At 48.0% G+C, this 22174-nt stretch overlaps 2 protein-coding genes and 1 long non-coding RNA gene across 8 annotated transcripts in view; 1 reads left to right on the forward strand and 2 right to left on the reverse strand.

The window, feature by feature from the left end:
• Window positions 1-749: 749 nt before the first annotated feature.
• Window positions 750-22174, forward strand: part of NKX1-1 (NK1 homeobox 1) — a 29082-nt gene continuing 7657 nt past the window's right edge. For 3 of the 6 annotated variants that reach the window (XM_080590301.1, XM_080590302.1, XM_080590299.1), the window contains exons 1-2: window positions 4416-4964; window positions 8199-15980. In XM_080590301.1, coding sequence (XP_080446427.1) covers window positions 4490-4964; window positions 8199-9022 — 1299 coding nt within the window. In that variant the 5' untranslated portion in view covers window positions 4416-4489 and the 3' untranslated portion in view covers window positions 9023-15980. Of the gene's footprint in view, window positions 2736-3205; window positions 4306-4415; window positions 4965-8198; window positions 15981-22174 lie in introns of those variants that run through there. The other 3 variants (XM_080590303.1, XM_080590304.1, XM_080590300.1) reach the window with 3 other exon arrangements.
• LOC308194392 lies at window positions 5487-8776 on the reverse strand. Its single transcript, XR_013950498.1, has 3 exons — window positions 8642-8776; window positions 7304-7635; window positions 5487-6997 (listed from the first exon to the last, which is right to left on the reverse strand). It is a non-coding gene; the product is annotated as an uncharacterized lncRNA (long non-coding RNA).
• The window catches only part of UVSSA (UV stimulated scaffold protein A), a 52415-nt gene continuing 50268 nt past the window's right edge, over window positions 20028-22174 (reverse strand). Inside the window, exon 13 of the mRNA XM_080590277.1 lies at window positions 20028-20419. Coding sequence (XP_080446403.1) covers window positions 20326-20419 — 94 coding nt within the window. The 3' untranslated portion in view covers window positions 20028-20325. The remainder of the gene's footprint in view (window positions 20420-22174) is intronic.

The raw sequence follows: 22174 nt of genomic DNA on the forward strand, positions 1-22174 counted from the left end.
CCTTGTCCCCCCCCCCGCCTTGCCCAGCATCCCGGTGGGCGGCCGGGGATGCTGTGGGCGGCGCGCATCCAGCCTCCTGCGGGTCGCTTTTCCGCGATGTGCGTGAAAAAGCGATCTCCCGGCCGGGATAAGTGACAGCGAGGCACTTTATTAGTGTTTTATATAAACTCCCGGCTGCTGGGAGATAAGCGCCTAAACCTGGAGGGGGGTGATGGGCTGTTTAAACGGGGATACGCAGAGATGAGGCTTGAAGGGCGACGACGAGGGACCGTGGGTGCTGCTGCCCCCCTCTCTGTGGGGTGATACCCTGGGGGGGTGACACCCGGGGACTGTCCCATCCCGTCCCATCCCGTCCCAGCAGCACCCACCACCCACCTCCTGCCGCCCCCCGGGCTGCCCCCGGGCTGCCGGGAGCTGAAAGGGAGCAGGCGGGAGAGAAGGGAACTGTTTAATAGATCCTCCGAGGATTCCCCTAGAGCATTATTTAAACTTCTAATTATGATTCATGTGTGTGATAATATTAATTTAATAATCAAGGAGCTGTGCAGGAAGCATTAACCTCAATTAAGCTCATTACTACCCTAACCTGGAATCCCCAGGGCTTTTAAATCTTCTACTATGAGGACCTGACACTGCATTGATAGAGGGCGAGATCTGCTTCAGAATCTTTTATTTTTTTTTTCCCCTGAAATCATTTGCCTTCGTGGGTAGAGTTAATTAATTCCCCGACTTGAGCTCCGGGGGGGGGGGTTTCCCCGGGGAGGGCCGGGCACCCCGGGGTGACTGCTGGCCCCGGGATGGGGACCAAGGCAGGATGAGACCGAGAGCCGTGTGCGGGGCAGGTCTTGTAGCCCTGGGAATAATAATAATAATAATAATAATAATAATAATAATAATAATAATATGGCTACACAACAACAATAATGGTGATGTTGATGGTGGTGATGGTGATGATTTGGAAGGAACCCGCTCAGGACGGGATGGGTTTTGGAGCCCGGCTGCGTTTGGGAACAAAAGGGGGGAGTCGAGCAGCCTGCAGGACCCGCCGGGCCCTCGGAGGCTCGGTGCAGCCACCGGAGTGACCTTCCCGGCTGCTAAATTGGTGCACGGCGGCGATAAATGCCCGTAATTACCCGGAGTGAGTTCCACGCTCCCCGGGGACGGGGAGGGAGGGATGGCGAGCAAATAAAAAGAAATCAGGAAGGAAAATAAATAAAGGAGGGAAAAAAAAAAAAAAGGAAAAGAAAAAGGATGGCTTGCCCTGGAGTTTGCCGAAATCCGATTTGAAATTCGGTGCTAACTGATGAAGGCCGAGGAGAAAAACCGAGCTCGGCTCTGAGCCCCGGCATCCCGGAGCGCCCTGAGCCGGAGGCCTCGGCTCTGGAGGCTGCCAGGGGCTGGGGAGCAGCGGGGAGAGCCGGGGCTGCCCGGTCCCGGCAGGGTGCTGGGCTCGTCTGAAGCCGGGGCCGAGGTGCTCAGCATCCTCCCTTGGGGGGCGAGGGGGGAGAGCCCTCTGCGGGTCCTCCCCGCAAAAAGGGGGCCTTGGAAGCGGCCTCTCCAGGGCGGAGGAGCTGCTCCGGCCAGCGGTGCCTCGGGGCCGTGGAAATATCACCTCCCCGCAGGTATAATTCAGCCTAAGTACAGAGATAACCATCGCTGAGGCGGGGAGGGAGGCTTGTCAAGCCGCCAGGGCGTTCCGCGACTTTCCGTGATTTATTTCGGGGAAGGGAACGGCTCCGTGGGAGCCCTGCCCCGAAGTGCACGGGGGTCCGGGGCCAAAATTTGGGGATCCCCCCACCTGGATGGCCTCCCTCCTGCCTCCAAAGGGAGGCTGTTGCTCGTCTCTCCGGCAAGAGATGGAAAGAAAGGGCTGCCTTCCCTCGGAGAGAGCCGGGACCGCTCACCCGGGCCGAGCAGGGGAGAGATATTGCATGTCACAACTCATCTAGGGCCCCGGAATCAGCGCTAACTTTCTGGTGAACAGATAACCAGAGATGGCAGATGGATGGAGATTGCACAAATGAGCCTCTAATTGACAATCAATTGTGATTAGGAGCAATAGAACATCTTTATAACACTCGATTTAAGCCGCCACCAAACAAAAGCGCCGGGCGGGCCGGGGCCCCGTCGGGAAGGGGTCCCTCATCTGTGGGGTTTGGTCCCCCAAGGGGGGCACATCGGAAAGGGGGTGCCGGGTGTGGGGTGCTCCCCGCGGCTGTGGCTTCTTCTCCCGCAAGCACCGAGGGCGATGCGGGAATTTGGGTTCATTTACCCACCCGGGATTCCGCCCCCGTGGGGATTGTCCCTGCCCGGGCCACCGGGAGGAAAGGTTTAATCGCAATTAGGATACAAATCTGCCGAGGTCTACTGACCCCAGAGATAAGAAATATCCCTACTGCTCCCCACCCTCCAAAATAATAATAATAATTAAAAAAAAAAAAAAAAGTAGAAATGTAGGTGACTTCGGCAGCAAATCTGACCAAGACAAGCCCTTGGCATCTACCTAACCCGCCATCTCCTTTTCATAAATAAATATCCCAGATCTGCAGGCAGAAGAACTGGAAGGAAAAATTATCCGAAACAAAAAGCCGATGGGAGAGACGGCCGGAGGAGGAGGAGAGGAAGAGGAGCTGCAAACAAACAAACCGCCAAAGGAGCCCGCAAACAAACCGGCAGACGTGTGGACACGCGGATTAAAACTTGGCTCTGGCTGGATGTTCGCGGCAGCCCCGCCGGTAAGGTCAGGAACAGGGGGAGAGGTAATTACCTACACACGATCAGAGATTATACATACCATTTCAAGCCAGGAGGTGATTTATAATTTAAAGATAAAGCATAATAAAGTCATAAAAGGGAAAGGACACTGTTGTGGTGTCTGATTAAAATCTAAGGGCTGCTGTATAATATATGAGCGGGGGCTGTTGTGGGCTCCCGCTCAGCGGGACTCCCCTGGGCCCAGCCCGCTGATGGACTAATCATGTCCAAGCCCTACCAAAATTACAAGCTGATTGTTTTACCCATTATTTCTCCCAACTTTTAATTTCTGCTTTCTAAAGGATCATTGCCCGCGGTAATTGCAAAGGACCTGTCCTTGTATGTGTCACCAGCCTCAAAGACAAAAAAAAATCTAATTTTCCTTTTATGCTTTCTCTATTTTCCTTAACACCCCCCCCCCTTTTTTTTCCTTTTTTTTTTTTCCTGGCAGCTAATTCACACTGAGTAGCGAGTGGAGCGCCCAAAACAAGAATGAAATTGATACGATCGAAGCACACCCGGCTACAACGCGCAGGGGAAGGAAATTAGGGTAGGAGAAGAAATTCGCCTTCTGTAATTCGCAGCTAATTCGTGTTCCCATTGCTTCATTTTCCGTAATTAAGCCCTCTTTTAATAAGAGAGGGATTTTCTTTTTGTTTTCTGGAAGTGGAAGTTAGCTCTGGCTGTGGCTTTCCTCCTGCAGGGAGGGGGCACACCTTTTCTGCCGGTTACTCGGAATTTATCGATCCCCTTGCTTTGCCTTGCGCCGTTTTTAACGTATTAATTTTCTCCCCGCGGTTTCCTGACACTTACGTTTGGCGTTTAATTTTAATTAATTAGCTAAAGGAGAGAGAGAGAGAGAGGGGAGCGTGTGAGGGTGCGTGTCGGCCAACACAAGCCCTGCTCCAGCCACTAAACCATAATTTTCTCCTTTTGTTCTAATTTAATAAAAGCAGCAGGGAAGGGAAACAGGTGCTGGGGGCTGGCCCCTCGGACCCCCCCCCCACCACCCCCGCACACACACAATCCCCTTTGATCACCTAACTTCCCTGCCAGGGATGGAAGCCCCCCAGGTTCTCATTTCGTCCCTATAATATCTTCGTGATATTGATCCCGCAATTATTTAAAAGAAAGCGTCATCTCCTCCCACTTCGCCAAATAAGGCTATTTAGATGCTTTCCAGATGAGTGGAGGTGTGCTGAAACAGAGCTGACAGCGAAGTATATCACGGCCAGCACCATCCTTCATTCGCTCTCTCCCTCTGCCCCCTTCCCCCCCCCCCCGGCGCACACTTTCACCGTGCCTCTCTCTCCCAGCGATGAAGATTGCAGACTATTACGGGCGAGGGATTAATTTGTAGCCAATTACCAGCCGGTGCTAAATATGAATGCATAAATAAGAGCCAGCCTTGCCTCCGTGTGTGTGCGAGAGGAGGAGGAGGAGAAGGGAGGGAGAGCGGGGGGGGGGGCCGGAGTGCCTGGGCAGCCCGGTGAGGATGATGAGAAGGAAGAAGGAGCAGCAGAGCGGAGGCTCGGAGCCCGGCATCACCTTGTGAGTCCTGGCCTCGGCTGGCCTCGGAGCAGCCCCGGGGAGCTGCCGGAGCGGGGCCGGGGAGGAGTTTCCAGCTCAACTTCGCCGGAGGAAGGAGGGGGGGGGGAGGAAAAAAAAAAATAGAGGAGGGGAAGGGGGGGTGGGGGGGGAGAAGTTGCAACCGAGAGGGGCTCTGCAAGGAGTCATGAATGTGAGCAGAGACAAGGTGGGTGACATCTCCATCCCGGCAGCGGCAGCCGCGGCGGTGACAGCCCCCGCAGCCTCGCTTGGCATCGGCGGGGAGCCCTGCGGCTTGCCCGGGGAAGGCATGGAGAGCCACGGGGAGCAGCGGCTCTCGGCCGGCGGCGAGCTGCCCCTCTACTCCTGCCCTGGAAATAGGGACAGGCAAGGGGACGGGCAGAGCAACACCCCCGGACAAGAGGGGGCAGCGGGGGCCCTGCCCGCCGTGCACAGAACCACCTCTTTCTCCGTGCTCGACATCCTGGACCCTAACAAATTCAACAGCAAGAGGAGGCAGTGCGGGGGCTTGTACAAATCGGGGGGAGCCCAGTTCCCGCTGGGGGCGGAGGATAAGCCCGAGGACTCAGGGACGGAGCTGGCCGAGCAAAAAGCTCTCGCCGAAGATTTCGACGCGTGCAAGAAGTCCGCGGAGCTCATCAGTAAGTAGTTGGGGGGGGACCCCGAGCCCCTCGGGATGGGGGCAGCCTGGGGAAGGGGCTGGCATGCTTTTAGGGACACCTTTTCCCCCTTGGGAGCTCGGGGCGGGGGCACGGTGGGGCCGTGGGAGCAGAGGGACCGGCCCCGGGAGAACCGGGCCAGGGCCCGGGGATGGGACAAGGGGCCGCATCCCACTCCTGTGGTCCCAAACTCTCCTGCACCCTGCTCCCACAGCCCCCCTGAACCCCTCCCGAGGCATTTATGACTTTTCTCTATGTTCTTCGCAGCCTTCAAAGCCGCTCTCCCCTTCCTCCTCCCCCCCACCTCCGCGCGTTGCTCTGGGCGACAGATTCAATTTTCTCTCTCCCCTTGGCTTTTTTAGGACAAATCAGACTAATTGTGACAAAATGCTGGTTATCTCTGGAAAAACAATTAAATTCCTTCGATTACATTTAAGGTAAAATGTGCTTAGCAGCGTAAAGAGGCTGGATAATGGGGGAAATCGCCCCAGAGTGGCATGTAGGACTGCCTGGATCGATATCCTATTATCGAATTGTGCATATCTCTTTCAAGCACCTTGCAAACTCTTCCCTAACATCTAAATTATAGGGTCAAAATTCGGATAATTACTCGATTAAAACCTATTACACTTATTAGGGCTCGCTATTGATCGGGAATTGCATTCGACCCAAGCTCGAGATTGCTTTTTTCTTTCTTGGGTCCAAAATATCCCAACTTTCTCGCCTCTAAACACCGCGACTCTGGGGACAGCGGAGCCCTCCCGGGAAAAGCCAGCCCCCAGGAGAAATAGTTGGGGCTGCTCCGTGCCCTGAGAGGGAGAAGGGGTTGGCGAGGGGCCGAGGATAAACTTCTCGCAAGGGGGAAAATAATATCTCTGCCTCTGGGGCGGGAGAGGGAGGACTCTGCGCTCTCCGATCCGGCCACAGTCCGATCCGTGACTCTTTCAATTAAAATTAAGCAGGGAAAAAGGGCTGAAATCTCCTCCAGCCCGAGCCTCGTGAAATCTAGAAGTTTTTAATTTCTAAAGCAAAAGCAGGAGCGGGGCGTTAATGGAATTCAAGAGAGATTTTTAAAAGTGGTCTCTACCTGGGGTAATTATTCGTCTAAACCCATCCGGCTTCTGTCATACTAAATAGATCTGTGCGATCGGAAAGACTGACGAGGTCAGCCTATCGCTAATCTTGCACTTTTATCTCCAGACAAGGAGAGAAATGCAACTCTATCGCTTCTCTACACCCAAATATATTTGGAGCCATCAGGAAGCAGCGCTCCGCGCACTGACAACTTTCCCAGGCGCTTCGCACCCTTCAGCCCCGACTTTCAATTTCATGTAAAGCGGCCGCAGTCCCGAAGAGATCTGGGACTGCCCGAAAATCACGAACCTTAATGCCCCCATCGTAATTAACGCAAGTTCAATGGGTGCTTTAATTTAGAAGTGTTCCGAGAAGTAGCTCCGGCCGGCAGAGAGCCAACACCCCGAAATGGGGAAGCTTTCTGGCAAAAGGAGAGCGAAATCAGAGATTGTCACAGGTCGCTCGTAAAACTAAGTGATAACAATAATAGTTAAAACTCCGTGTTTAATTAGCATTTAGCATCTTCCATATACAAAATCGCACCTTCAGCGTCAATCCCCATCGCCAAATGTATTTGTGCTGCATTTTTCTGTTTTAAGAAAATTTTAGTAAGCTCTTAAATGAAGCCACGGCTGGGATTTCCTACAGTTTATTGGGGAAAAAAAATAAACTCAAAAAATTAAACTGTTTTAACACAACCCGCACGTTCCCTGTTCGCTACGGCGCTGGCGCTGAGCTCATCCCGGGTCCCGCAGAGTCTTCTACACGCACTTTTTGTGTATTGTTATTGCAAAAAATTGTGCACGACGATTTATACCAAGTGCTACAGGTTGGGGATACTCGTCTTCACGCGGTGTGTCAGACTGGGGAAAACCTGGTCCCATTCCCGGGTCCGTGCGGCGGTGGTTGTGCGAGTTTTGTTTGCCGGTTTGAACAGAAAGCTGGAAAGGATTGGATAAACCCGCATCGTTATAAGGGATATTTTGGGGTGAAGAGGATTATAATCAACTTCTCTGCCCCTTTTTCTCCTAGTGAGCCAGCCGTATCTGCTGTTAGCCAAAATCAGTTCTTCTAACAAAACGCACTCTTTTAAAACACCCCTAATCTTAGCTAGAAGCTGTCCGGCGTTAGGATGCGGACCAAGTTTGAGGTGCAGTGGTCTGGGGAGTTTTGGGGGGGATTAAAACCAACAGAAGCGCACACGGGATGAGGGCGACAGACGAGCGAGTCTCTTGCTCCGCGCGTACCTCGGGTAACCAAAAGGAGCTTGGGGGGCTCCCGGAGCTGCGGGTGGGAGCGGAGGGAAGTTGGCGATGCCCGAGCCAGCCGGGCCGAAAGGGCCGTGGTTATGGTCCCCTGCCCGAGGTGCCTCCGACCCCGGCCGGCACTTCGGGGGCAGGATGCGGCTAGCATTTATTTGCCTGCCCGTCCCCCCCCGAGGTCCAGAGGAGCCGTTTTCCTCGCCGACGCTGGGTTCTTGCCGGCTTCAACGCGACAGAACCGTCAGGAGCAAGTCCAACAGGCTTAAATATCGGATAATTACCTTGTTCTCCGATGAAGACCCCTTAATTGGAGCGTCCTATAAACCCAAATAAATTAAACGCCCGTTAACTAGTTTCTACATCGCGCGAAATGAGTTTAATTAAGTTTGCATCTGCTCTGCTAATCAATACGAGTATTTACTCCGCTTTAACACTTCCACCTCGCGAAGTGAGGAGAGGTCAAGCCAGGGGGAGAAAGGGTTAAAAACGCCAGAGCCCAAAAACCAGCAGCGAACCGTCGAGGCGGATATTTTTGTTACTAAAAGCGTTAAAAATAAAGCGATGTGCCACCTCCGGGGCCCGCTGCTGGGGTCCGGGGGCCTCCGGGCAGGTCGTGTGTTGTTCCCCCCCCCGGTTCTTTCTGCAGGGGGAGGTCGGACGGGGTGTGTGTGTTTTGTGGGGCCACCTTTTGGGGCCAGCTCTTGAGCTGAGGCAGCTCCGAGCCTTGTCGCCTTACCCCTGGTGCGGGGCGGCACGATGTAGGGTGAGGTGCCCAGGGGGAGCCGGGCGTCTCCTCACTCACGCCTTGCCCTGAAAACCAGCGTGTGGGGCCGGGCTGGGGGCTGCCGAGACCTAACTCTGCCTCGTCCCTTGTTTGCAGAGGAGGACGGCGAGCTCTACAAGGCCGAGGAGTGCGACCTGGACTGCAGCAGCAGCAGCCGGCCGAGCCGCAGCCCCGACAGCGAGCTGCAGGACGACGAGGAGCTGTGCGGCGAGGAGAGCAGCAGCACCAGCACCACCACCAGCACCACCACCACCACCACCACCACAGGCGGCAGCGGCTCGGCGGCTCCCGGCGAGGCCGACCCGGGCCACCACCACCACCACCCCCACAACCACGCCGAGGCCACCCCGCAGCCCCCTCCTCAGCCCCAGCAGCCGCCCCCGGCAGCGCCCGGCGGGGGGCAGCAGAGCCAGCAGGCCAAGCCCAAGAGGAAGCGCACGGGCTCGGACTCCAAGTCGGGGAAGCCCCGGCGGGCTCGGACAGCTTTCACCTACGAGCAGCTGGTGGCGCTGGAGAACAAGTTCAAGTCCACGCGGTACCTGTCGGTGTGCGAGCGCCTCAACCTGGCGCTGTCCCTCAGCCTCACCGAGACGCAGGTGAAGATCTGGTTCCAGAACCGCCGCACCAAGTGGAAGAAGCAGAACCCCGGCGCCGACACCAGCGCGCCCACCGGCGGCGGCGGGGCGGGCGGCGGGGCGGGGGGCGGCGGGCTGGGGGGCGGCCTCAGCCCCCTCAGCCACTCGCCGCCCATGGGCAACCCGCTCTCCATGCACGGGCCCGGCAGCTACGCGGGGCACCCCGCCGGGGGGCTGGTGTGCGCCGCCCAGCTGCCCTTCCTGCCCAGCCCCGCCGTCCTCTCGCCCTTCGTGCTGGGCTCGCAGACTTACGGCGCCCCGGCTTTCTACACCCCGCACCTATAAGCCCGCCGCCGTCCCCACAGACCCCCCCCCTCAGGCGGCCGGGTGGGTCCGGGGGGGTTGCGTGTGGGTGAGGGGGAAGCTCCGAGGATGGGACGGAAGGGGAGAAGGGACGGAGCCGCCGTGAGGGGACGGAGCCGCCATGGGGTGACGGGGCTGCCGTGAGGTGACCGGCTGTGAGAGAACGGGGCCGCCATGAGGTGACGGGGCCGCCGTGAGGGGACAGAGCGACCGTGAGGGGACGATCAACGGTCAGCGATCGCCAGCGGCCACCAACGGTCAGCAACGGTCGCCAGCGGCCACCAACCGACGAGCCCCGGCCCCTCCGGGCAGCTTCGTCGTCCACAACCGTTTCTACGACCCGTTTTTATACGCGACGTGTATACTGGGCTTCTGAGGGGAGGAAGAAAGCCTCCCTCCCCCCTGTACATAGCGGTAGATGTAAATCATCGTTACCTGTATATATATATATATATATATTTCCCCACCCAGGATGTGCCCTGTTGCTGTGTCTTTTTGTTTTTGTCTTTTTTTTTTAATTATTTTTATTGTCCCCCGGTCTGGCCACTCTTAAAAAAAAAAAAGGACTTTAAAAAGCTTACGTACCCATTTGACTCTCAGGGTAAAACAGAGAACTATAGTCTTGTCCCTCGACATTGTTGAGACAACAATGCGCCGTTTCCTTGCCTGATTTCACGATTTTTTTTTTAAATTATTATTATTTTTGCCCTCAAGCGCAGCCGCCCCCGGGGAGGGAGAGGGGGCGGCCGCCGGCCCCCTTGGTCCCCTCGGGGTGGGCTTTTTTTCCCCTCACGTCCCGCATTTCTGTATATTTCTGGTTGTTACAAAAGTTTTAACTTTATAATTAATGTATAAGGTACAGGAATAACGGTCGAAAGATGATACAGAAAGCACTTTGTTTGCTAAAAACCACTTTAACGCAATCAATAAACTTTAAGGAAACCGCGACTCTGCTCTCCGTGGTGCTGTCTCCCTGATTTTCGGGAATTTGTAGGAAAAGTCCCCTCTGGAAAACGCCTGGCACAGGGGCATCTGGAGCGAGGTATCGCATTAGGGTTTTGTTTTTCGTTTCGTTTACTCTGGAAACACGTCGTGTGTTTCTGACACACAAATAAACTTTATTCTTCTACGGCAGAGGGCATGTCCCTGCTTAGTTCCCGTGATTGCATTTTCTTAACTGTTTTTGCCGATCTTAATGCAATATTAAGGGAAAAAAATCTTTTTTTTTTTTCTTTTCTTGTAGATAAACTCCTTTGTTTCCGCAGACGGCGAGTCTGATATTTTGGATTTATGCACGTTTAACAAAGCGGTTCTTCCCTTCAGTTCCCAGCGCTTTAAAAATAAAGCAATCTTTCCACAGCACTTCCGCTGATTATTTGGGAACTGCTTTCAAAGTCTTCCACAATCCTTATTTTATTTTTTTCTTAATTGCAAAGCAAACAAAAGGCTGACCGCTTTGCCCACCAGCAGCCCCCAGCCCGGCGGACCCCCCAGCTCCCGCCGAGGAGAAGCTCCCTGTTTCCACTGTTGCTTTGTTGCTTGCCCGTTTCTTTTGTTTTTCAGCCCAGAAACGTGACGGCCGCTTTCCCGGGGTGATTTCACGAAAACAGCGTTTTCTCGAGTCATTTTAGCGGGCACGGGGACGGAGCAGCTGAACACCTCCCTGCCCGGAGGCCCCGGCAGGCTGTGGGCATCCATCCCCGCTGCCTTCCATCTCCCCTCCTTTAGGGCCGTGCAAATGCCGGATGGCTCCCAGCAGACTCGTTTGCCTTTGCTTTAACAGATCTGAAGTGAATTTTCAAGGGAGAACGCTGCGAGTGCTGCTTGGAGCACGGCTCTCCGTGGCTTTTACCTGTAGGGAAAACCAGCTGAACGGGGAAATGGATGCTTAGTAGGCTCTTCTGTGCTGTAAAACCATCCTGGTGCTGCCCAGGTTTGAGCAAACACTACGAGCATTTGTGCTCTTAGTTCAGATGGGGCATGACCCAGCTTCATATCAAAGCCTGTCTACACACAGCGAACTCCCAGCAGAAAATATTCCAGCTCCAACAGGGGGATGCTCGGAGAGTTGGAGCAGGTGATTTTCCTGCTCGAGTCAGTTAGCGTCCTGCCAGTGAAAGCTGTTTGTGTGAGTGTTATTGCTCACAGCTGTTGAATGAAGAAGACAGCCTGAGATTCCCAGTCATTAAACTCGATTTAACAAGGCTTCTGATATTTTATAGCAGTGCTGAAAGCAAACTCACAGATATCTTTCTCAGCGTAGTTTAGGAAGTTATTGATAATTCTTGCTTGAATGTCTCATGCAGCTGATCCTCTGCTTGCAGAAGTCAATAGGAGAACTGCAGAGCCTCGGCTGCAGCACGTCTTCCCCAGCACTCGGACTGTGCAGCAGTGCTGAGCACACCGTGGGCTCGGTCTCAAGTCACAGGATGTTGCCCACATGCGGAGGGCATTTAGTGTGAGTATGAGCAGTACCAAAGAGCGAGCTCTCAGATGCTGCTCCCTGGACCACTGCCCTGTAACCAGGCTGCATGTTTGGCAGTGAGACATCTGATGGTATCAGCTGATGGTATCGGCTGTTGTTCAGAAACATCCCTGGTCTGAACGTGCAGCAACCAGTGCACTAAAGCTCGATGCTCCCACCTGTCTGAATGTCCTAACTCCATCACCCTATGTCCCTGCCTCTGGCTCTCCAAGAGAATGGAACAAGCTGTGGGCTTGATGCAGCAATATGAGGTTATCACACCACAGCGATCCCACTAAATAGTCATAAAAAGACCCAAAACATGCTAACGCCTAGCAAAACCCAAAAGCAGATTCCCATACAGTGATGCACCTTCTGCTCAGCATGCCATAGTTTGCGCTTTACCCCGCACGGAGGTTTTTGCAGAGACTCAGCTTGGTTTTCAGTGAGCAATAGAGATCCTGGTACAGCATGAGTATAATCTACGGACTGAAAGCAAGGTGATTATTTCTCTGTGGCACAAGCAGAAGGTGGTTGCTCTGGTTCATTCTGTGAGTTATTTTTTTTTTAAATGACTTTATTATTCATTCATAAAACTTAGAGGCTTCACAGGGTATATGACAAAGCATTTGCCAGAGGACAAACTCTCTTCTCAGTTACACCAGGTAACACATTCAGAGTCTGATTCAATGTTTTCAATTGAAGCCTTTGGCATCTACCAAAGAAGATTTGGGATCATCAGCATATTTTTGAGCTAATTCCCACGAAGTCAATGTTAAATCCAAGGATGCAAGCCTGTATAGTGAGAAATGTTTCTGACACTAATTGAATCTTACCATTGTTCACTGTGTTTACGATAGAATTAGATTGAAAAAGAAGGAAAATGTGTCCATTTTACTTTGTTCTGAATATTTTAACTTATACTGAACAACAAATTTCAGTAGTTTATGCTTACTGAATAAATGGAGTAAACTTCTTACTCTTAAAGGAACACGTAAATGCAGGCAGATATGTTCCAAATGTTTGGGAGATATTTGAAAATACTTTGAAATATTTTGTCTCATTGCTTACACAGCACAGTCAATTAAATTACACAAAATCATTGGAAACCAGTGCTCTATAATTCTACCCCCAAAAAAATTTCTTGGTGTTATTGCAGGTTGGGCAGATCTTCAGGTGGTTTTAGTAAGTTATGGTTTTAGGTGAATTCTTGGTGTTTTTTTAATTTGTTTGTTTGTTTCTGTTTTCACAAGTATCACAGGCTTTTTGTTTTGGGCTGAATTCACAGTCATGTTTCACATTTCTATTCTTATACTACGTAAGCAAAATGTTAAAAAATAAAGTTTTGTCTTTAAGAACCTAAATCATTTCCTGAAAATACACTGTGTCTGCCCTGTTGGCAAATATACTTATCTATTAACAGGTATTACAGGTATAAAATAATTCTGCTCAAACATAGACGTATTTAATTCAAATAGTCATAGGAATGTCATTTTACAATGTCTGGACAGTTCTGGTCTTGAGGTTCTGCTTCACAGAGTAAGCAAGAAAGTGTGGCTGTCACAGAGACTCACATAAGAACAAGTAAAAGAAGATTTTTTTTTTTTATCATATTGTGACAAAAAAAGATGTGACACACTTTGGGATTTAAGCCAAGGCACAGATCAGAGTGGACACTGAAGATGAAGGGGACAGGTAAGTAAACGAATGGGATTGTAATCAGTTTGTCCCACAAGGTGGGTTTACATGAAGTACATTTTTCTCTATCTGGTGCACTTCTGTAAGTTTTTGTTTGTTTGTTTCTGACCATCCTGTTTTGCAACACACGGTCACACTACATAGACATCTCAGGGGGACAGAATGACAGCTGTCACGGTGCAAATAACCCTGGCGGGAAGAGCTCTTTCTACTTGTCCGATACCGTCTGGCAGAGATGTGGATTGATCATATAGAACAAGCTTCACAGCTATGCAGGAGGATATCAGAGCATCAGAAATCTAGAGCTGCTAAGTCTGCAGTGCCCATTCAGAAGAAATCCTGCGGGTGCTGGAAATACTATGGATGCGCAACAGAGAAACACCAGGGACACAGAGGGCAACTCATGATCAGGACCCAAAAGTCCGTGCATGCTGGGTTCAGGCAATGCGACAAATAACTGCCAAGTCCAATATATGATTTACTAATTTAATCTCAGTATATGACAGATCCTTAGCTAGTTAAAACCATCACTCCAGGCAAAGTGCTATAGATTTAAATATATATTTTAAATATAGTTTATATTTTTGTCTGCTCTGTCACAAACCAGTAACATGTTAAAGTCACAGTCAAGAAGGGCAATCTACAGCAAAGAACTGCAAGTCACAGGAATATTTGTGAGATGAGGATTGACACAATAAAGATTCACTCCCTTTTGTAAACTGCTGCGTTTTCAATAGAAAAGATAAATCTTCTAACCTTAGCACATGTATTTCAACTATTGCCCATTTTCTGGTTTTTTGTTTGTTTGTTTGCTTGCTTGCTTGCTTTGTTTGCATGCTTTTTGTTCTTCTTTTGTTGTTGATGGTGGTTGGTTGATTGTCTTTGCTTGTTTGTTTTTGGTTTTACAACCACAGACACACACTGGAAGAACCTGCCCTACACAGCTGAGCATAAAGGGACTCTTTCCCAACCTTCCACCCATACCATAACTTTATTTCTTCTGCTTTGGACCCCAGAGACTGCATGAGGGGAAGAGAAGCACAGGAACAGAGCATTTTGGTGGGCTGTTTGTAGGTTTTTTTCAACTGGTTGTGTTGACAGACAGCAAGCTGCACTATGAACTGCTAAACATTTTGAGATTTGCAATTAAGAAAAGTCTTTGGGACTTAAAAAAAATGCTATTACAAAAAATCAAAGATATCCAAAAGCAATTTCCAAACAAGCAGAATCATATATTACATTTCCATATACCTTTTACAGACTGGAGGATAAGAGCGGCCCCATAATGACATTATAAATACAGCAAACTAATGCTGGATGCAATGCCAACACCTCGTCATTATGCAAATTGGACTGTTGGCAGAAATGGCTATCCAACAATCTCTTGAAAAGTAACCAGACCCCTAGTGCTGTCCATTACAGCTAAACTAATTAGCACCACATTTAAACGATTTTAATAAGCTTTTTCCTTAACCCCTTGACAGAGACGACTCCTGAAGCTAACGCAGAAATGTACGAGCACTTCACACAGGAGGGCTGGGGTTTTGCTCAGGGCACTGACAGGCAGAAAAGCAAGGGGGAGTCTACCTGGAAAGGCAGATGACAATATTTATATTACAGACCTGTAGGGATGGAGAGGCAGATTGCACCGGAGTAAAGTCTAGCTCAGTTTGCCAAGGCTCTGGTGGAACCTATCCCTAGCACTTACACTGCTGTCCCTTCCACCAGAGACCTGCCCCAGTAACCTCTCCTGAACTGGTTCTACGTTTAGGCTCTGTATTGGCAAGTATAGAAGGCAATGGATTCGAAACCTCTCCATTTCAGACACTGCTCTTGGAAAGCTGCAAGAATGAGATACAAAAAGTGGCTTTTGCCTACCAGTGCTGTCATTTTAGGTCCACCAGTCTCAGAGGAATCCCTGTGCAGAAGCTGTGCACAGCACCCAACTTGCATAGGGCCAGGCATTGAAGAACCATGATCAGCAACAGCTGAGCTGCTAGGAAAAGCTCAACAAGGGCATGATTTCATTTCTCTCTCTGCTTGATCAGTTTTGAAGTAGAGGAAGAGGAGGGAAAGCATCAACCAGAAACCTGAGCAATTAATAGCTTTCTCTCCTTTTTCTTCAGAAGCAGCATCTGTCTCTGGCAGCTTGAAGGGCAATCATTGCCCAATAACGTTGTCCCACAGGGCACAATTTGTCCATTTGTTAGGCAGACCCAGCTCTCCCCAGTGTGCATTTTCCAAGGGATGTGCTAAGTTTTGGGGTCTCCAGCATCAATTCCAACTGAAGGGGTCACCAGTGCTGCTGGACAGGGAAGGTCCACACTGGTCTTGATCTGCAGTCTTGGAGCTCTTAGCTTAGGGTGCTTCCCACCCTCTTTCTTAAGTCCTTCAGCACCTGCAGAGGATTTTGTAATAGAACTGTCACCACATGAATTTAAGAGAGATGCTCTGAGGGCTCTGAATGTACCAACAAGCTCCAATTTCTATCTTTTGTCATCTTTCTCTGCAATCCTCCTTGGCATCCTCATCCCAGCCCCTGGCAGGTGTTTGAGGTCAGCACTGATGTGGCACAGCTGCACGACCTTGGCTCAGACTGCCATGACACCTACTTAACCGGGAGAGCCCTAGGCTGGGGTCTTTGCCCTTCAGTTGTTTGTGGGGGAGCTGTGTTTAGGTGAAGTGCCTTGCTGGATGTGTGCTTAGTTTTGTACCTTGCCTATGCTTGCTGACTTGACTTCAGACCTGCCTTTTATCTTGGTGGGTGTGGACTTTCAGGTAACTGCTAGCTGTTGGCTGTCTCTGGTTGCTATCACCAAATTTGTTTTTCTTGCTTGGGTGCTGGGGGATTGGGCCTGTTGTCAGGAAGGCCACTGCCCCTTCCTGCCTTGTTGTCACCTTTTGCTCCTGGCTCACCTCTCCCTGGTGCCTAGAGCCTCTGTCCTGTCTCTTCTTCCTCGGTGTGTTACGGACTGGGCATTGTTGTGTGCTTTTTGTGCTGTAGAGTTTTCCTTGGGCAGCACTTGGTGCAGGGCTCTCCTTCCTGTTTCCAGACATACATTCAAATGTTATTTTCTCCCAGGAGCAGGATATTGTTCTGTTTTACTTAAATGTAGCCATCCCAGTGTGTACTAAGAGAAATTATTTTCCAGTAGTTGCCAGAGCAATGCCTTTCTCTCAGGGGCTGGTGTCCAGCAGGTCCTCAGGACTGATCTTCTACCTGGTAACAACAATTTTTATGAACAAACTCCAAGCTCTTGCCTGAATCTGTGAAGCTCAGCAATGTTTTTCATGGTAGATGCTCAGGGAATGAGAATGAGGTTCCAGTCCTCCCTTGCCCCAATCTGGGGACTGTAGTCTAGAAGGCTCTTCTCGCCTCATCTAGTCTCCTACACGAAGTATTTTTATGTCCACTGTGGTTGAGTTTCAGGTCCCCCACCCCAGAAAAACAAGTGATGAGAATTGTTTCCTTCTAGTTCCTTTGCTAGTTTAGTTGCCTGTGGCTTGGGTTGTCTCCCATGGTAGGATATGTGACTGTTAAGCCTCCTAGGCTGAGAAGGGACCTGGAACTTCACCTTCCTTGTTTGTGTGCTCCAGCACTGCAGCCATTAAGGGCACTAGGATTCCCACTGCCTCTTTAAAAACAGTGACTTTTAAACACAGGCCATGCATTTGGTTAGTGTTAGATGTGCTGTGAAAATACAAGTCAGATCAAACCACCTTAAGGGCTCATACTTTTTTTTTTCCCCTTTCCTCCTGGGTCTTATTAGGCTTAAGTGGGAAAGTCTTCCTTTCATAAATAAGTCTTTTAAAGAACACTTCTAAGAGCTGTTAAGGGTTATAATTTTCCAGTAGAAAAGTAGAAATCTTCAACCAGACCTGGATTGCTAGCATGCCTAAAGTATGTTTAGAGATAATAAAATTGCAAGGAATGATGTAAGAGATGAATATTTTCTATCAGTAACTTACGAGCAATCCTTCAGCATGTGCCTTCTAATTCAGAAGCTCTGTGTGAGCACGTGCTCTGTTCACGGACCTCATACCAGGCCTGTTCATGTCACTATGCACTCACTACGTGCTATGTATCAGAGAGCCAGACCCTTCATTTCAACCTTAAACAGCACTAAATTTAAGTATGCTATAGTTTCTTCCCTGCAAGTTTTTACTTCCCAGATGCAATTGTGCTCTAGTAGGAAAAAACTGGAGAAGCCTTTGCTTTCTGTTCCTTGTTTTTACCACGGAAATAGCATCCTTAGAAAAGGATGTCTCAGATGTATCAGCATAGCTCACTCCAGCTCAGAGCTACTGTGTCCTTTTAGAAATATAGAAAGATTCAACCAGAAGATTCTACAGCTATTCATCTTAATAACACCCAGATAACACAAACTGAGGGTCAAATCAACCAAGGTGTTTAGGTATCTGAAAATCCTATTAAGTATAGGAGTATGTTATAGTACATTGCAAAGGTATTTGAGTGAGTTATGACAACAAAAGTAAACACCAGAGATTATGTGAATGACCTTCCCCCCCCCCAGCACTTACAGAGCACTTATAGGACAGGAATAGGGAGGTTTCCAGTAGAAAAGTCACAGACAGTTAACTAAGATGTTTGAAAAGGTGTTGAGCTCAGAATCATGAAACCTGAAATTTCTGAGTTGTTGTGATGCACAAAGAGGTCTGATACCTCTAAAAGGAGGATTCATTCCTTTTAGACTTGAAAGGATTTCTTCTTAATGAAGGTGTAGAGGATAATTGGTGATAGATGCTGTTCTAAGATTTTTTTTCTATCAGAGCTACAGTTAGCTGGCTCAAGTCTGCTGCTGGGAAACCTTAATTCTGCAAATTGCCTTTTTGCATGAGGCAATCTACAAAAATGTATGTGTATGTGTGTGCCTTAATTAAGGAAGGTGGGAAGTGACGAAATATACAGCTGACCTAATAGGATCAGGTTTAACTGTTGCCTTCGATACTTGGGTCCAGGTAAGAAGTTTCAGTTGATAACTATAGAACTGATAAGACTCTGAGTATGATAATTCTAGAACTGATGTGACTCTGAGTAGCATCATAATTACTTAAGCATACTACTTTCTCTCAGATTTCTATAATTTCCTTTTCCAATCTTATTTTTTTTAAACTGAAAACACCAAATGGGAAAATCTGAGGTGCAGTGAAGTACACCTGTTTGCTGGAAGTTTTATAGTGCTGACACCTCATGCCCACAGCAAAGAAGGGATAAGTGTCACTGCACCATACAAATTCCTCTTTCTTTTTACAGGGAGGAGCTAAAACATATCTTACAAATTAACACCTTCAGGCTGTGCAGGCTCAAAAATATCAACAGTGTATAACTGTTGTTGTGGCTCTCATGAATATTCATTTCCAGATTCATTTGGACTGTTCTGTAGTATCAGCATCCAATGATCTATACTGCACTCAAGTGTGTCAGCTTTGCCTTGTGTTGCTTTTTTATTTTTGCTAACAAATAAAATCAATTCAGCAGTTGATTCAACTGACCTGGTGATGAACATGGTTTGTTGCTGTCTACACTCTCACCTGCAGCCTTCATTGCCAAGTTAGATAGACAGCTAGTAGATGTGGCTCTGATTTCCAGTGCAGTAAGTACCTTTGAAATTCCTGCTTAAACAGCTGCTAGCTATTTATTATTTGTTGTAGTTCAGGAGTATATTTCTAAGTATGTATTGGAGAGGAAAATATCTTCCAAACTGTAAAGACCTGCAAAATAAATTATCCAGAGTAAACATTGTTTTCTCAGCAGTACTTGCTCAAATCAAGAGGTATTTGGCAGAGCTGTAAATTATGTTTTGTCTGAGGTGGTCAGAAGCTACACTGAGGATTTTAATTCTTAGAGACTCTTGATGCATGAGGAAATACCTCAAATAGGTGAGCAACTAAGCCAGTGCTGTAGAGAATCCATTCTAATTTGTATTTTGTGTTTTACTGGAAGTTAACTTTAAAATTGAATTTCACACACATTACCCTCCTTGATATTCTTGATTTTCTTCACCCATAAAAGCTGTATGAGACCCACCAAGAGCACAACTGGTCAATGTTTGTTTCACTCTACTTTAGGCATGACTAGAGCCAGTAAAGCAGGTGTGAGAGATCTAAGTACTCAGCCAGTAAGTCACATCAGATCCAGTTGCTTGATTTCAATGTGTGTTAAACCTCTGGAGTCAGAGGAGTCTAGATGGTTGTGTTTATTTAGGTCCTTAGATGCACTCTTGGGGTTGAGTGCTGATATAAGCCAAGCAGTTCACTTGTGCAGTAAGCCACCCAAGTAATTTTTTAAAACTTCCTATTTTCACTTTGTACTGCAGCTTTATTATTTTTTGGTATCACTTAGACCCCAGCACATTCCCCATATCTCCACAACTTTTCATAATGTGCTTTCTAGATTCAGTTCTGAAAGATACTGGGAGAGCATCTTGGGAAGACAAGAGGTAGACCACGACTAACTTCAACAGTTCAGCTTCTACACTGGTGCCACAGCTACTGACTTTGAATTAGCTCCTGGACCTGCTGGAATCAAACTTGATTCCATTTGTTATCAGAAGCCATCAATTGAATGGCATCTTTTTTCATATGTATGCAAGAGGCCTTCAAAGGTACTGCAGGGGCTAGAGGGCTGCTTGATGTGGTACTCTTTCTAGAATAGTAGGCTGAGCAAGTACTCCATGAATTGCCAACTCTGATTTAAAAAAAATCTAATTGATATTGTTGCTAAGGTATCTTTCTGAAGGTATGAAAGTCAAGACAAATTACAATACACATGCTGACAAACAAGGTATCGATTACATGAGTCCCTTAAGAAGGCAAAAAAAAACCCTGACCATTTTATTCAGAGTATGTACAAATCATAAAATAAGTTCTATTTCATGTACATTTCAAATAATTAACTTGTTAAATGCAATGATATACCACCATATCTTTGCCAAAAATTCATGTTCTTTATAAAATATATTAGAAGTTGAAAATAATTTAAAAAATAACCCCAGTAAAAATACATACAGCACCATATTTTAGTTTAAAGATGAAGGCCTGTGCTAAAGGTTTTGAGCAGTTGCAGTCTTGTTAGTCTTCTTGCCCTTTGTTTTATTACAATTTAATTCAGTGCATAGTTAAACTGGTTGGCAAACTTCTCATGCTTTCTTTGGTCCATTTGATTCATTGCTTTCACCACCCGTTTCACAGCACCTCTGAAAGAGAAACAAAGTATAAAAACAGTTATGTTGATTCTAGGCAATCTCAGAGACTGTTTATGAATGTTGGGGGAAAAATGAACTATGATTAATCGCTATCAGGCTTCTGAACACTGCACTGATGAGGCTGAACAAATTTGTCTTGTTAATCAAATTAGCTGCAGCAATACAAATAGTTTAATTCGGCAATGATTTTATTAACATGAGTAAACAAATTAAAGTCTTTCAGTTTAATAGCTGTGCATTCCACCCTCCTAGCATTATTTCTGACAGTCACACATAACAAGTTTAATTTTTTCAGAAGCAAATAACCACTCTGTGATGAAAAAAGTGACTAAAAGCACCTAACAGGATTTTAAAGAGCCTCGCTAACACTCAGAAACCCTTACCAAATACCACCTGCAAAATTTAGAATGTTTTTATATGGCAAAGGGTTGGTGTTCAAGTATGACTCATTTAGCAACTTCCCTTCCAGAGGTTCCTAAAAAAAACAGTTTCATCAGTCATATGCAGAGTAAGGCTCTCTTTTACTTACACCATCAGCATCCCCATTGCTGAGCAGCAACTGCTTAATCCATGAACACAACACTAGCTTAGGAAGACAGCAGAGACTGTCATACCTCTATGCGGAGAAATAAATCAGTGTTGCAGAATAGCTAAATGGTGTCCTTCAATTGGAAAAGCAGAAGGAGTTCACAGTTTCAGAGATGCAGGAAAGCAGAAGAAATGCAGCAGCAACAATCAAGAGAATGTCCTGTTGTGTGTATCTGTCCCTACAAAAACTTATGGAAAGTGATGAGTGCAGGATGCCCAAGGTATTTTCTTCACTGAACTCCAGAGTTCCATTTTTTTCAGTTACTTTGGAAGCTCCTAGCAGGAAAGATCAAACATCTGAGGCTGATAGTTGCAGGTATGTTAAAATGTCACCCCGGTGCTGCTTTTCAAAAAGTCATTTCCCAACACTCTGTAAAGGCCTGGATGTTCTGCCAGTCTGGGAAGTATAGCAGCTAAGGGCTTGATCTGAGGGGCTGTGTCCAACTTAAGAACGTGGCACTCACAGATGTGTCCCTGTTTGCTTCTGTACCAGAAATGCAGTCTGCAAGTCCTCTCGCACCAAGGGGATGGTTTCAAGTCTAGTGCTGTTAGGCTCTGTGTTGTCACAGTCTACCTTTCTCTGCCACTTCTGAGGATGCTACAGGGTGTCAGGTAAAATGAGGAAAAAGCATCTACCAGGTACTGTGCACTAGCCTTTTTCAGGATGAGGCCTGACACTCTTCTAGCTCTGCTCCTATGGTTACCTCTGAAAGGCAAGTTGATTTCTGTTATAGCTAACTGCTCCTTTTAATGACTTCATTTTAAAAGCAATTTTGAAACATCTTTAGACAGAGGATACTTCTCAATAATGCTTCTAAATGGTGGGATTAAAGATTTTCTCAGCAGCAACTGTAATCAAAGACAGCATTCTGAAAAAAACCACCTTGGAAGTGGGCTTTTTTAGCAAAATTCTGCCAATAAAGTTACCAGAGTAAAGAAAATGTGGTCATGGTTTTGCACTTCAAATATTGCCTAATTGGTAGGAGAAAAGTGAGCCTTTAGCAGTGCCGAGTGGCCTTGACACTTTCATGTCATGTAGGTTTTACATTAGCACCACTGGATTGTGCGATACTGTAAATGAAATGAGATCCCACTTTGATGATCTCTGTGCAATTTCACTTAACTGTATTGGCAGACCAGAGCCTGGGTTTATCACCT

This window comes from Anser brachyrhynchus (genome assembly GCF_964034855.1).
Source record: "Anser brachyrhynchus genome assembly, chromosome: 4".
NCBI lineage: Eukaryota > Metazoa > Chordata > Aves > Anseriformes > Anatidae > Anser > Anser brachyrhynchus.